This window comes from Aquarana catesbeiana, linkage group LG13 (assembly GCF_042186555.1).
Source record: "Aquarana catesbeiana isolate 2022-GZ linkage group LG13, ASM4218655v1, whole genome shotgun sequence".
Taxonomy (NCBI): Eukaryota; Metazoa; Chordata; class Amphibia; order Anura; family Ranidae; genus Aquarana; species Aquarana catesbeiana.
In genome coordinates this window covers 212456050-212471776 of record NC_133336.1, presented here as the reverse complement: position 1 = coordinate 212471776, position 15727 = coordinate 212456050, and the positions used below count along the sequence as shown (strand labels likewise).

Genomic DNA, 15727 nt, shown 5'->3' with positions numbered 1-15727 from the left:
AAATAAGTATGCACAGCCTAATGCCCCGTACACACGGTCGGACTTTGTTCGGACATTCCGACAACAAAATCCTAGGATTTTTTCCGATGGATGCTAGCTCAAACTTGTCTTGCATACACACGGTCACACAAAGTTGTCGGAAAATCCGATCGTTCTGAACGCGGTGACGTAAAACACGTACGTCAGGACTATAAACTGGGCAGTGGCCAATAGCTTTCATCTCTTTATTTATTCTGAGCATGCGTGGCACTTTGTCCGTCGGATTTGTGTACACACGATCGGAAATTCCGAAAACGGATTTTGTTGTCGGAAAATTTTATAGCCTGCTCTCAAACTGTGTGTTGGAAAATCCTATGGAAAATGTGTGATGGATCCTACACACGGTCTGAATTTCCGACAACAAGGTCCTATCACACATTTTTCGTCGGAAAATACCCCTGCGATCTGTGTGGAAGCAGTGGTATGTCCGCAGAGGTCAGGCATAGCCTAGTCATATCTAGAACTCTCCAGTCAACAAAGCTCACCCTCCCTACAGATTGGAGAGGTATAGTTCTGATATACAAGGGGGTCTCAGAGAAGTGAACAGCAGTAACATGAATTAGAGCTGCAGTAAAAGTGAAAACATTAGACATCTGAAGAACCACTGGAGGAAACTAATTATGTGCTTCATAGTCTGTACTTCAGAGTAATATTCTTCAAGAAGAGCACTAAACAGATAAACCGTAAAAGTTCTCATTAGACCACTTATTGAAAAACAATCAAAGTAATTTTTTTTAAATGTCTTGTGTGAAATTCCACAAATCTCTTTTATTTTAAATTCCTATCATCCCCTGCACCAGGGGCGTAACTAGAAATAGCAGGGCCCCATAGCAAAATGTTGTATGGGCCCCCCCTGCAAACAGCCCCCCCCCCACAGCTTCCCTAGTGTCAATGCAGCGTGACCTGTGCCACATATAGCGTGACCTGTGCCCAATGCAGCGTGACCTGTGCCCAATGCAACGTGACCTGTGCACAATGCAGCGTGACCTGTGCACAATGCAGCGTGACCTGTGCACAATGCAGCGTGACCTGTGCACAATGCAGCGTGACCTGTGCACAATGCAGCGTGACCTGTGCACAATGCAGCGTGACCTGTGCACAATGCAGCGTGACCTGTGCACAATGCAGCGTGACCTGTGCACAATGCAGCGTGACCTGTGCCACATATAGCGTGACCTGTGCCCAATGCAACGTGACCTGTGCACAATGCAGCGTGACCTGTGCACAATGCAGCGTGACCTGTGCACAATGCAGCGTGACCTGTGCCCCATACAGCATGACCTGTGCACAATGCAGCGTGACCTGTGCCCCATACAGCATGACCTGTGCCCAATGCAGCGTGACCTGTGCCCCATACAATGTGACCTGTGCCCCATACAGCCTGACCTGTGCCCCATACAGCCTGACCTGTGCCCCATACAGCGTGACCTGTGCCCCATACAGCCTGACCTGTGCCCCATACAGCGTGACCTGTGTCCAATGCAACGTGATCTGTGCCCCATACAGCGTGACCTGTGCCCCATACAATGTGACCTGTGCCCCATACAGCATGACCTGTGCCCAATACAACGTGACCTGTGCCCAATGCAGCGTGGCCTGTGCCCCATGCAGCGTGACCTGTGCCCCATGCAGCGTGACCTGTGCCCAATACAGCATTGCCTGTGCAGAGGAAGAGGCAAGCCACCCGCATCAGCAGAGAGTGGGATTGCCTGCTGTAATAGCTTTCATTTGAATTTCCCGTCTTCCCGGGGCTCATCGTCACATAGCCCCACCTCTTGGCCCGACGCCTTTGATGACGTTACACGTCCCGCATTTGATTGGCGTTCTGTCTATCAAAGGCGCCGGGCCAAGAGGTGGAGCTATGTGACGTGAGCCCCGGGAACACTGGAAGTTCTAATGAAAGCTATTACATCGTGCAATTCAGCTCTCTGCTGATCCGAGTGGCTTGCCTCTTCCTCTGCACAGTTGAGGCTGTATGGGGCACAGGCAGACCAGGCTGTATTGGGCACAGGTCATGCTGCATTGGGCACAGGTCACAGCTTGCCTTTTCCTCTCCTCTCTCTTCCCCTGGCTGGGAGACTGTGCCGGCGGTGCTCTCATCCTCACTGGGCCCCACTTGACTGCGGGCCCCATAGCGCCCGCATGGGTCGCTATGGTGGTAGTTACGCCCCTGCCCTGCACACCAACTGATATTTTAGATCAGGCTGACAGTGGGAGTGTCTGCAGTGGATGCCAAAGTTGTAAAGATTGAAGCCATGGTTAATAGTACAAATCAGATCTGTTGTCTTTCTCTTGCCTGCAGCTCTGGTAGTGACATATTACTAAAAGCAAAAGCACACAAAAGTCAGGCAGAGTTCAGGCATGTGTCAGCAGCACTCAGTATAACTTCCTGGCGACAATGTTTTCTTTTCTGAATGGAGTGTTCAAAGCACCTAGAATGATTTTTATGTATTTAACTAAAAAAATTGAAGTTACATTTTACCTGCAGATATGGAACAATAATAAGATCTATTTTCCAGAAATACCGATCAATGGAAAAAGACCCGTCTTCCTTCTCTCACAGCTTGTTACAAGATATTCGGGATCAGGGAAGAGAAGCTGTGATTGGACTCTGGAAATGTCTCTATGCACTACAGGAAGATCATCCTCATCCTAATTTATTGGCCGTTCTGGATGAGATCACACAGACAGGTAACAGGACTTTGTGTTTACAGACAACAATGTGATAAAATAATGATTGTTACTAATTATCCCAAATGTAACTCCATTATCAGTGATAAACACAGTACATATTTATAGCACTCCTCTCCACTATTATTGATCTCTCTTTCTCTTTGGTAAATTTTCTCTTGTATATATCGCCATACAAATCCTCCTTATCAGTTTGGAATGTGTCATTTCTACTAATGTCTTTTTTGTGGACTGTAAACCATTTGAACACATTACCCCCCCCCCCCCCATTTCTCTGTAGCAGGGTAAGTTCCCCTTTTCCAGAAAATAGTCTATGCAGTCATGGGGTCCCAGTAGTTATTATAAAACTGAGCACCTTTATAAAATGCTCATGAGCTTTATTGTCATGTCTATAAGCTATTGGGGTCCCCCCTGAGGTTTCACTGAAAACTCCCAGTTAGTAACCCCCACATCCTGCTATGTTAGGATGTGAAAATTATTAGTATAATAGCATTACAGGAGCAAATCCAACAGTTTTTGCATCCCAGCAACAAGCCAGGACGTGGGGTTTACTAACTGGAAGGTATTCAGTCCGGTTTCTGGAGGGATCCAAATGGCCTACAGGACGGACAATAATTATAATAAATGTTTTACAAAGCTGCAAGGCCTTTAATATGTACTGGAGCCCATGACAGCATAGACTATTCTCTAGAAAAGGTGAACTTAACCTTTAAAATTACATGATAAAATAGGGAAAACATCAACACTGAAAGTTTAGATGGGATTTATTTTACTGACTCAACTTAGTAGTTTGGGGTTCCCAAAGCCAAATAGAATATGCAAAGAAAAGAAAACAAGACAAGCAGGCTTGTAAAGAGGCTTCAATATGGAACTCACAGCGCCATAGATACAAAGTTTATTAATAGAAAAGAGACACAATTCCAATAATGTATGGCTATTAGACACAATAACAGTAAAACCTTCACCAATATTAAAAAATCATAACAACGTTGTCACAATAAAAGTGTTATTGTGGCTAATAGCCATACATTATTAGAATTGTATCTATGCCTCTGTGAGTTCCATATTGAAGCCTCTTTACAAGCCTGCTTGGCTTGCTTTTTTGGCTGCAAAAATTAAAAGCCAGCAGCTGCACATACTACACGCATACTGCACACATACTATACTGCACACATACTGCACACATACTGCACACACATACTACACGCATACTGCACACATACTATACTGCACACATACTGCACACATACTGCACACACATACTACACACATACTGCACACATACTATACTACACACATACTGCACACATACTGCACACATACTGCACACACATACTACACACATACTGCACACATACTATACTACACACATACTGCACACATACTGCACACACATACTACACACATACTGCACACATACTATACTACACACATACTGCACACATACTGCACACACATACTACACACATACTGCACACATACTATACTGCACACATACTGCACACATACTACACATATACTGCACACATACTGCAGCTGCTGACTTTTAATAATTGGACACTTGCCTGTCCTGGAGTCCAGCGATGTCGGCACCGCAGCTCATGTTTCCATCAGCTGTCGGGTGAAATCCGCCTCCATTGCGAGTTAGGGAACCCGGCAGTGTAGTCTTTTGGCTTCACGCTGGGAACTCTACTGCGCATGCTCGAGGCTCCACTCCTTTCTCCTACTGGCCCGGTCGTCGTGGGAGGAGGAGGGAGCCCCAGCCGTGACATCAATATCCACGCTAAGGGTCCTGGAAGTGGGGAAACCATACCTGTGAAAGATAGGTATGCTGTCCCCCCTCCCCCCGAAAGGTGCTAAATGTGGCACAGGAGGGGGGAGGAGTACAATGAGTGGAAGTTCCACTTTTGGGTGGAACTCCGCTTTAACCTTTTAAAGCTGATCTCTAGCTTTTCTTTCACCTTAACTAGTTGATTTGGACCAAGCTGGTCCAATCAAACCATTTCATACACTAACAGATGCACCCGCTGGAAGCACTGTATAAACAAGGTACATACAATAAACAGCAGTTCATTCTGTCTGCGAGATATGGACTCCATGTTTCACACATTGGACAAAATTGAGTCCGAATGAGTGCTAAGGGGTGCTCAGCCATTCATAAGCAACTTTGTATTCACATTCCACAAACTCACGGAAGGGGGCAGAGTCTACCAACTGAAAAGGTAGCAGTTGAAGTGCTAGCAATTTTGCCAAGCCAGCATTCAACCGCTGGGCATGTGGATGGCTGGGAGCGAACTTCTTTCTGCGGTGCAGTAGCTGGGGCAGGGAAATTTGACTGGTACAATCTGACGTCAGTGTACCGATAGCAGATTGCCCGCAAGTACTTGGCTGTGACACACCTAATTCTACACCTTCATTCCTCTCAGTGCAGGTCTCAGAGAGGACTGAAGGTATAGTGGGGTTAGAGATCCCAGCTGATGAGGAGCAAGGAGAGGTCCTCTTTGCAAGCGTACCTAAAAGACCCACACCAAAGAACAAACGAACTGCATGACAGGTCGACATATGTCTGGTCAAGCATGTGGTGCCCAAGCGGGCGATGTTTTGGCCACGCGAGATACGCTTGAGACATATGTTGCAAATAGCAGCAGTGGGATCTGATGCACTCGTCTCAAAAAAGGCCCACACCAAAGAACTTTTGGAATAACACGCAGAGACAGCAGCGCCCTGCACATGCGGAGCTCTGCGGTGTGATGCAGTCAGTGTGCTGCCCTTAGGCTGGCCCTTGGAGGGCATCCTGCCTTGTTGGTGATATGCCTTCTCCTCCTCTCTCCTATCAGGCACCCATGTGGAGTCAGTGACCTCATCATCCCCTCCCTCCTCATCACTGGTGCAAACCTGGCAGTATGCTGCAGCAGGGGGAACATGACTGCCAGATAGCTGTCCTTCTTGGGTACCCCCTCTCTCTAGGCTCACGGTACTGCCTTCCTCTAGCTGAGTATCATCATCAGAGCCTTCAAAACTCTGGGCATCCTCCTGGAGCATGTACCCAACACTGTGGTCAAACAGTTCAGGGGACTCCTCAGGAGGACATGGTGGAGCTAGGGAAGGAGTCACTGATGGCATTGAGCCGAGGGAAGAGGCAGTGTTGGCATCTGCTTTGCCAGACAAAGTACCCTGAGCCTGGGTGAGAGAGGATGAGGAGGATGAGGACGGCTTGGTCATCCACTCGACCAAGTCTTCGGCATGTTGCGGCTCAACACGGCCAGCTGCCGAAAAAAAGGCCAAGCGTGTCCTATGGCCTTGTGCTGATAAGGATGCACCGTGTCCATGACCAGCACTGTTGCCTCTAGACACAGAGCCTGCTTGCCCTCTTTTATTGGCTTGTGACTGTCTGCCTCTCCTTGCTGGCCTTCCAGACATACTATTGGCCTGCAGTGAAATGTAGCTGCACAAAGCTGGGATGTATATATATATACCGATTTATACTGCATTATTAGTATGAGAACACATGCACTTGTCTTCAGGTAGCTATACTGTAGGTGCAACTGTGCAGGGTACACAGTACAGTAACTGGAAATACGTCAAGAGCCTACACAAGCACCTGGCTTCAGGTAGCTATACTGTAGGTGCAACTGGAAATACTGTAAAAACACCTGCTTGCCTGTCAAAATGAATGAATGAATGATTTGTAAAGCGCTGCAAATGCGAACTGAATTGCCTCAAGGCGCTGATGCGTTGTGTTGTTAAGCTTCACTAGAAGAGGTAGGTCTTGAGTTTTTTCCTGAAAGCCAGCTGGTTTTCTTCCATGCGGATGTGAGTCGGAAGAGAGTTCCATAGCCGAGGTCCCTGGACTGCAAATCTTCGTTCTTCCCTTGCTTTGTAGCGGTATGTGGGAACGAGGAGGAGGTTTTGGCTATATTAGGAATATATTAGGAAGAGAATAACAGGAATGGATCTATCTAAACTGAATACAGTGTGTGTGTATATGTATATATATATATATATATATATATATATATATATATATATATATATATATATATACACATACAACACCTGGGACATTATATATATATATATTTATATATATATATATATATACACACACACAATACACTGTAAGTGCAGCTAACTGACTCGACCTGCCTACTCTATCTAACTTAAATCAAGTGACACTGTCTCTCTGTCTATCTCTCTCCAGTCTCCGCCGCAACACACTACATAGCGCCGACGTGCAGGCGGCCTTATATAGTGTGGGGCAAGTACTAAACCCCCTGAGCCATAATTGGCCAAAGCCTCCCTGGCTTTGGCCAATTATGGCTCTCTGTACACACAGCGCTGTGATTGGCCAAGCTTGCGGGTCATAGTGCATGCTTGGCCAATCATCAGCCAGCAATGCACTGCGATGCAGTGAATTATGGGCCGTGGCGCGAACGGCCCATAACATTTGTAATTCAGCGAACGACAGAACACACAATGTTCGAGTCGAACATGCGTTCGACTCGAACACAAAGCTCATCCCTATTAAAAATATATAATGTGTATGTTCTCTAGTGCTTAAGGGTTACGACTAAGCAAAGAAATTTGTGAAAAGTATCAACCATGCTCCCCTCTGTAAACATTTTTGATGTTGGATGCTTTTAATACAATAAAATGTCTTCCTTATTCTTTGAGTGGGGTCATTCGCTTTTGCCTTTGAATCATTGAACCAGATCACAGACTGGACCAGCACCTGATTATTAAGGAGAACATTACCATCACCTGGAGTGGTGTTACCTGTTTTTTCAATACTCCATTATGGAATGCTGATACTTGCTGTCCATACATTTTATGTTACTATTATTAGTGGCTGTGGGCATGGCATACTTGGACAGAGGGGTAGCTGTGGTATACTTGGATTTTGCAAAAGCATTTGACACAGTTCCCCACTAGGGATGAGCCAAACACCCCCTGGTTCAGTTTGCACCAGAACCTGCGAACGGACCGAAAATTCGCAATAACGTTAGAACCCCATTGACGTCTATAGGACTCGAATGTTCAAAATCAAAAGTGCTAATTTTAAAGGCTAATTTGCATGGTATTGTCCTAAAAAGGGTTTGGGGACCCGGTTCCTGCCCCAGGGGACATATATCAATGCAAAAAAAGTTTTAAAAACGTCAGTTTTTTCGGGAGCAGTGATTTTAATGATGCTTAAAGTAAAAAAAAAAGTGAAATATTCCTTTAAATATCGTACCTGGGGGGTGTCTATAGTATGCCTGTAAAGTGGTGCGTGTTTCCCGTGCTTAGAACAGTCCCTGCACAAAATGACATTTTTAAAGGAATAAAAGTCATATAAAACTGCTTGCGGCTTTAATGTAATGTCGGGTCCTGGCAATATGAATGAAAATCCGTGAGACAAATGGCATGGGTACTCCCCAGTCCATTACCAGGCCCTTTGGGTCTTGTATGGATATTAAGGGGAACCCCGCACCCAAATTAAAAAAAGAAAGGCGTGGGGCCCCCAGGCCCTATATACTCTGAACAGCAGTATATAGGCGGTGCAAACAAAACAGGGACTGTAGGTTTGTTGTTAAGTAGAATCTGTTTGTAATTTTGAACTGGTACATTTTTAACATGTTTAGCTCCAGCCAAAAAATCTATTTTAAGCTTTTTGGGAAACATAGGGAAGGGTTATCACCCTTGTGACATTTGATTTGCTGTCTGTGCTCCTCTTCAGAAGATTTCACCTCACTTTCTGTCCCAATGACAAATGTTTTTTGAAAATTTGGGGTTTTTAGTGAAACAAGGATTGGAAAGCATCAGTGGAAAGGACAAACGTTTTTCCCATAATAACTCTTACAGGAGAGAATTTCCCTTCCTAGGGGTAGATTTCATCTCACTTCCTGTTGTCTACTTCCGTTTGCAAGTAGGGGTCGTTTGTATGTTGGATGTTTGAAAGTAGGGGCCTGCCCTATATACTCAGAAATTTGGGCCTTAGGTGTTGTTATGGCCACAACACTGTAAGCCCTCACAGGGCTCTACTGTGAAATATTAGATCAAGAATTGTAATTACATGCCCCTGTTGAACAGGGGCAGAAAAATTGGGCCGATGGTGGTGGTGCTGGTGCCACAACACTGTAAGTCCTCAGTTACTCTTGGTGGGCACTGGAACGGGCCATGCTGTGAAATATTAGATCAGGAATTGTAATTACATGTCCCTGTTGAACAGCGGCAGAAAAATTGGGCCTTAGGCACTGGTGCTGGTGCCACAACGCTTCAACCCCACACAGATACTCTAGTTGGAGTGTAGGAACGAGCCCTGCTGCAAAGTATTGCATCAAAAATTGTAATTACACGCCCCTGTTAAACAGGGGCTGAAAAATTGGGCCTTAGCCACTGGTGGCGGCGCCCAGAACCAAAAATGTTCTTACAAGCTATCAGCATGATCATTGAAGAGGAAGAGGATAATCACTCAGCATAACAGGATAGTCACTCAGCATCAGCATAGGCTGGTAGTGATCCAAGACTGATTAATTTTTATGAAGGTCAGTCGATCGACCGAGTCAGTGGACAGACGCACCCTGTGATCAGTTACAAAGCCTCCAGCAGCACTGAATGTGCGTTCCGAAAGAACGCTGGATGCAGGACAGGCCAGTAGCTCAATTGCATACTGTGCAAGCTCTGGCCAGTGATCCATCCTCAAGACCCAGTAACCCAGAGGATTTTCGGTGGGAAAGGTGTCCAAGTCAGATCTTGCCCCTAGGTATTCCTGCACCATGTAAAACAGACACTAGCGATGGTTGCTGGAACCGATTATACCTTGGGGCTGCAGACTAAAAAATTGTCTGAACACATAGGTCAGACGACCACCTTCACCTCTTCTTCTTTGACTGACCGAAGCCTCAGCAACACGTTGTCCAGGAACAGGAGTTTGTAACCTCCCAGTCTCTGGGAACGCGTTGCACAGACCCTTCTGCAAGGCCTCCCGAAGATGTTTCATCCTCTGCTCCCTCTGCGAGGGCAAGATAAGGTCCGCAACCTTACCCTTGTAACGTGGATCAAGGAGGGTTGCCAGCCAGTATTGATCCCTCTCCTTGATACCACATATACGAGGATCCTTCCGCAGGCTTTGCTGGATCAGGGAGGCATGCAGCGTAGGTTTGCTGAGGCATTTGGTCCGGAGTCCTCTGGGTCACTAAGGACGACATGATCCTTAGCCACCTCCTCCCAGCCAGGTACAAGTCCATGGGTTTCTTGGGACTGTAAATGATCCCTTAAAGGCTGATACTGAGTGCCAGGCTCCACCTCCATGCTGACACAATCCACCTCCTCCTCCTCTTCCTATGTGATCGGCGGGCACGCAGGAACACTGTCTGGATAAAGGGGGCCTTGAGAGCTAAGGAAGTCCTCCTCTTCCTGCCTCTGTTCTGCCTCAAGTGCCCTGTCCATTATTCCACGCAGTGTGTGCTCCAACAGGTGGACAAGGGGGACAGTGTCACTGATGCATGCACTGTCACTGCTCACCATCCTTGTGGCCTCCTCAAATGGTGACAGGACAGTGCATGCATCTCTGATCATGGCCCACTGGCGTGGGTAAAAAAAACAAGCTCCCCTGACCCTGTCCTAGTGCTATAGTCGCACAGGTACTTATTGATTGCCCTCTGCTGCGTGTGCAGCCGCGGCAGCATGGCTAATGTTGAGTTTCACGTTGTGGGCATGTCACAGATTAGGTGGTTCTTGGGCATGTTAAATTCCTTTTGGAGGTCTGCCAGCTGAGCACTGGCATTATATGACCGGCGGAAATGCACACAGACTTTCCTGGCCTGCCTCAGGACATCCTGTAAGCCCGGGTACCTGCCCAAGAACCGCTGCACCACCAAGTTAAGGATGAGAGCCAAACAGGGCACATGGGTCAGTTGTCCCTGTCTGAGGGTGGAGAGGAGGTTGGTGCCATTGTCGCAAACCACCATTCGTGCCTTCAGTTGGCGTGGCGTCAACCACCTCTGAACCTGCCCCTGCAGAGCTGACAGAACCTCTGCCCCAGTGTGGCTCCTGTCCCCCAAGCACACCAGCTCAAGCACCACATGGCATCTTTTGTCCTGCGTACTTGCGTAGCCCCTTGAATGCCTATGGAGCATCGCTGGTTCTGAGGACAAAGCACAGGAAGAGGCCATGAAGGAAGAAGAGGAGGGGGTAGAGGAGAGAGGTGTGTCAGAATCACCAGTAGTGGCATTTTGGAGGCGTGGTGGCAGAACAACCTCCAACACTATTGCACCTTGTCCTGCATCCTTCCCAGCTGCCAGCAGAGTCACCCAATGCGCTGTGAAACTTGGGTAACGTCCCTGTCCATGTCTGCTGGACCATGAGTCAGCGGTAATATGCACCTTACCGCTGACCGCCCTGTCCAGCGAGGCCAAGACACTGCCTTCCACATGCTGGTAGAGAGCCGGAATCGCCTTCCATGAGAAAAAGTGGCGTTTGATAACCTGCCACTGAGGAACGGCACATTCCACAAACTCACGGAAGGGCGCAGAGTCTACCAACTGAAAAGGTAGCAGTTGAAGTGCTAGCAATTTTGCCAAGCTAGCATTCAACTGCTGGGCATATGGATGGCTGGGAGCGAATTTCTTTCTGCGTTGCAGCAGCTGAGGCAGGGAAATTTGCATGGTACAATCTGACGTTGGTGTACCGATAGCAGATTGCCCACAAGCACTTGGCTGTGACACACCTAATTCTACACCTTCATTGCTCTCAGTGCAGGTCCCAGAGAGGACTGAAGGTATAGTGGGGTTGGAGATCCCAGCTGATGAGGAGCAAGTTGAGGTCCTCTTTGTTTTTTGGTGTGGGTCTTTTAGGTACGCTTGCCAATGAACTGCATGGCAGGTCAACATATGTCTGGTCAAGCATGTGGTGCCCAAGCGGGAGATGTTTTGGCCACGCGAGATACGCTTGAGACATATGTTGCAAATGGCAGCGGTGCGATCTGATACACTCGTCTCAAAAAAGGCCCACACCAAAGAACTTTTGGAATAATGTGCAGAGACAGCAGCGACCTGCACATGCGGAGCTCTCCGGTGTGATGCAGTCAGTGTGCTGCCCTTAGGCTGGCCCCTGGAGGGCATCCTGCCTCGTTGGTGATGTGCCTCCTCCTCCTCCTCTCTCCTATCAGGCACCCACATGGAGTCAGTGACCTCATCATCCCCTCCCTCCTCATCACTGGAGCAAACATGGCAGTATGCTGCAGCAGGGGGAACATGAGTGCAAAATTGCTGTCCTTCTTGGGCACCCCCTCTGTCCGGACTCATGTTACTGCCTTCATCTAGCTGAGTATCATCATCAGAGCCTTAAAAACGCTGGGCATCCTCCTGGAGCATGTACCCAACACTGTGGTCAAACAGTTCGAGGGACTCCTCAGGCGGACATAGTGGGGCTAGGGAAGGAGTCACTGATGCCATTGAGCTGAGGAAAGAGGCAGCGTTGGCAGCTGCTTTGCCAGACAAAGTACCCTGAGCCTGGGTGAGAGAGGATGAGGACGGCTTGGTCATACAATCGACAAAGTCTTCCGCATGTTGCGGCTCAATACGGCCAGCTGCCGAAAAAAGGCCAAGCATGTCCCACGGCCACGTGCTGACGAGGATGCACCATTTCCACTACCAGCACTGTTGCCTCTAGACACAGAGCCTGCTTGCCCTCTTTTATTGGCTTGTGACTGTCTGCCTCTCCTTCTTGGCCTTCCAGACATACTATTGGCCTGCAGTGAGCTGCACAAAACTGGGATGTGTATATATATATATATATATACACATCCCAGTTTTGTGCAGCTCACTGCAGGCCAATAGTATACACACCGATTATACTGCAGCTAGCAGAATCAACTGCCTGCCTGTGGTATTAGTATGATAACACCTGCACTTGTCTTCAGGTAGCTATACTGTAGGTGCAACTGTGCAGGGTACACAGTACAGTAACTGGAAATACTTCAAAGAGCCTACACAAGCACCTGGCTGCAGGTAGCTATACTGTAGGTGAGACTGTGCGGGGTACACAGTACAGTAACTGGAAATACTTCAAGAGCCTACACAAGCACCTGACTGCAGGTAGCTATACTGTAGATGAGACTGCAGGGTACACAGTACAGTAACTGGAAATACTGTAAAAACACCTGCCTGCCTGTCAGTATATTACGAAGAGAAGAACAGGATCTAGCTAAACTGAATACAGTGTGTGTGTGTGTGTATGTAAATGTGTATGTGTATATGTGTGTGTGTGTATGTATGTATGTATGTGTATATATATATATATATACACACACACACACACACACACACACACACACACACACACACACACAATATACTGTAACTGCAGCTAACTGACTCGACCTGCCTACTCTATCTAACTTAAATCAAATGACACTGTCTCTCTCTCTCTCTCTCTCTGTCGAACGCCGGAACACACTACACAGGGCTGACCTGCAGGTGGCCTTATATAGTGTGGGGCGTGTACTAAACCCCCTGAGCCATAATTGGCCAAAGCCTCCTTGGCTCTCTGTACACACAGTGCTGTGATTGGCCAAGCATTCATCCGACAATACTGTTTAATTCAACAGTCTATCCAGTATGAGATCTACAGTGGAGAGGCCCGGGGTATCCAGCCAGTGTGTCCAAAGTTTGTCGAACTGTCCCAGGCGTCCCCTATGTTGGAAGATGTATTTCTCTAACTGTATGGTGTCTCCCATCTGAGCAATTCATTCCTTCAACGCTGGATGTTCAACTGCCTTCCATCATCTAAGGATCAGCTTGGGACCCTTACTTTTTAATACCTTTAAATGATAGAGGGTCTGGGAATAAAAGTACCATTTCTGTCTTTGCAGATGACACCAAGCTTTGCAGTAAAAAATGTCCTTACAGGATGTCTCCAATTTACAAGCTGACCTCAATGCTCTGTCTAATTGGGTGACTATGTGGCAAATGAGGTTTAATGCTGATAAATATAAAGTTCTGCACTTGGGGGCTAAGAATATGCATGCATCATACATACTAGGGGAGTAAAACTGGGGGAATCAATGGTGGAGAAGGATCTGGGGGTTTTGGTAGATCATAAGCTTAATGATAGCATGCAATGCCGGCAGCAACGAGGGGAAAAAAAAGAAAACCAATATGGTAAATAATATCTTAAAAGGTATTGCCAAATTAGAAGAACTACACAAAAAAACCCCAAAGACATTAACCTAGATCACCGTCTTATTCAACTAAGATCTGAACTAAGAGCCATTCTAATATCAGACCAAGACAAAATTTAAAAAAAAATGAAAGTAAACTATTACTCCCAGAACAACAAAGCAGGGAAACTACTAGCCTCCCAACTCCGGCAATGCCAAATAAAGAATAAAATGCATAAATTAGCACATCATACCTCCGGTAAAGTAGTATCAACCCCCAAGAAATAGCAGATACATTCGCACAATACTATGAGTCACTATACAACCTAAAAGACGAAAGCAATACTCCCCAACCTAACCTAGACAATATAACAAAATTCCTAGATAATATAAAATAACCAAATATCGACCCTATTGATCTAGAACGATTGAATAAACCAATATCACCTGAAGAAACCCTTAAAGTAATCAAAGAACTACCCAAAAAAAAAACACCAGGAGCTGATGGCCTATCAAGGGAATATTACATGGCCTTCAAAGAAACTCTAGTTCCATATCTAACTAACATGTTTAACCATCTAACTAACTCTAATGCCCTGTACACACGGTCGGACTTTGTTCGGACATTCCGACAACAAAATCCTAGGATTTTTTCCAACGGATGTTGGCTCAAACTTGTCTTGCATACACACGGTCACACAAAGTTGTCGGAAAATCTGATCATTCTGAACGCGGTGACGTAAAACACGTACGTCGGGACTATAAACGGCGCAGTGGCCAATAGCTTTCATCTCTTTATTTATTCTGAGTAGGGATGAGCCGAACACCCCCCTGTTCGGTTCGCACCAGAACATGCGAACAGGAAAAAAGTTCGTTCGAACATGCGAACACCGTTAAAGTCTATGGGACACGAACATGAATAATCAAAAGTGCTAATTTTCAAGGCTTATATGCAAGTTATTGTCATAAAAAGTGTTTGGGGACCTGGGTCCTGCCCCAGGGGACATGGATCAATGCAAAAAAAAGTTTTAAAAACGGCCGTTTTTTCAGGAGCAGTGATTTTAATAATGCTTAAAGTCAAACAATAAAAGTGTAATATCCCTTTAAATTTCGTACCTGGGGGGTGTCTATAGTGTGCCTGTAAAGGGGCGCATGTTTCCTGTGTTTAGAACAGTCTGACAGCAAAATGATATTTTGAAGGAAAAAACTCATTTAAAACTACCCGCGGCTATTGCATTGCCGACAATACACATAGAAGTTCATTGATAAAAACGGCATGGGAATTCCCCAAAGGGGAACCCCGAACCAAAATTAAAAAAAAAAAATGACGTGGGGGTCCCCCTAAATTCCATACCAGGCCCTTCAGGTCTGGTATGGATATTAAGGGGAACCCCGGCCAAAATTAAAAAAAAAAAATGACGTGGGGTTCCCCCTAAATTCCATACCAGACCCTTCAGGTCTGGTATGGATTTTAAGGGGAACCCCGCGCCAAAAAAAAAAAAAAAAAACGGCGTGGGGTCCCCCCAAAAATCCATACCAGACCCTTATTCGAGCACGCAACCTGGCAGGCCGCAGGAAAAGAGGGGGGGATGAGAGTGCGGCCCCCCCTCCCTCCTGAACCGTACCAGGCCACATGCCCTCAACATTGGGAGGGTGCTTTGGGGTAGCCCCCCAAAACACCTTGTCCCCATGTTGATGAGGACAAGGGCCTCATCCCCACAACCCTGGCCGGTGGTTGTGGGGGTCTGCGGGCGGGGGGCTTATCGGAATCTGGAAGCCCCCTTTAACAAGGTGACCCCCAGATCCCGGCCCCCCCCCTGTGTGAAATGGTAAGGGGGTACATAAGTACCCCTACCA

The 15727-nt window shown here is 46.8% G+C and overlaps 1 protein-coding gene across 1 annotated transcript in view; it reads left to right on the top strand.

The window, feature by feature from the left end:
* The window catches only part of LOC141116665 (NACHT, LRR and PYD domains-containing protein 3-like), a 722006-nt gene that overhangs the window by 183654 nt on the left and 522625 nt on the right, over positions 1–15727 (top strand). Inside the window, exon 4 of the mRNA XM_073609057.1 lies at positions 2559–2730. Within this exon, the coding sequence (XP_073465158.1) occupies positions 2559–2730 (172 nt within the window). The remainder of the gene's footprint in view (positions 1–2558; positions 2731–15727) is intronic.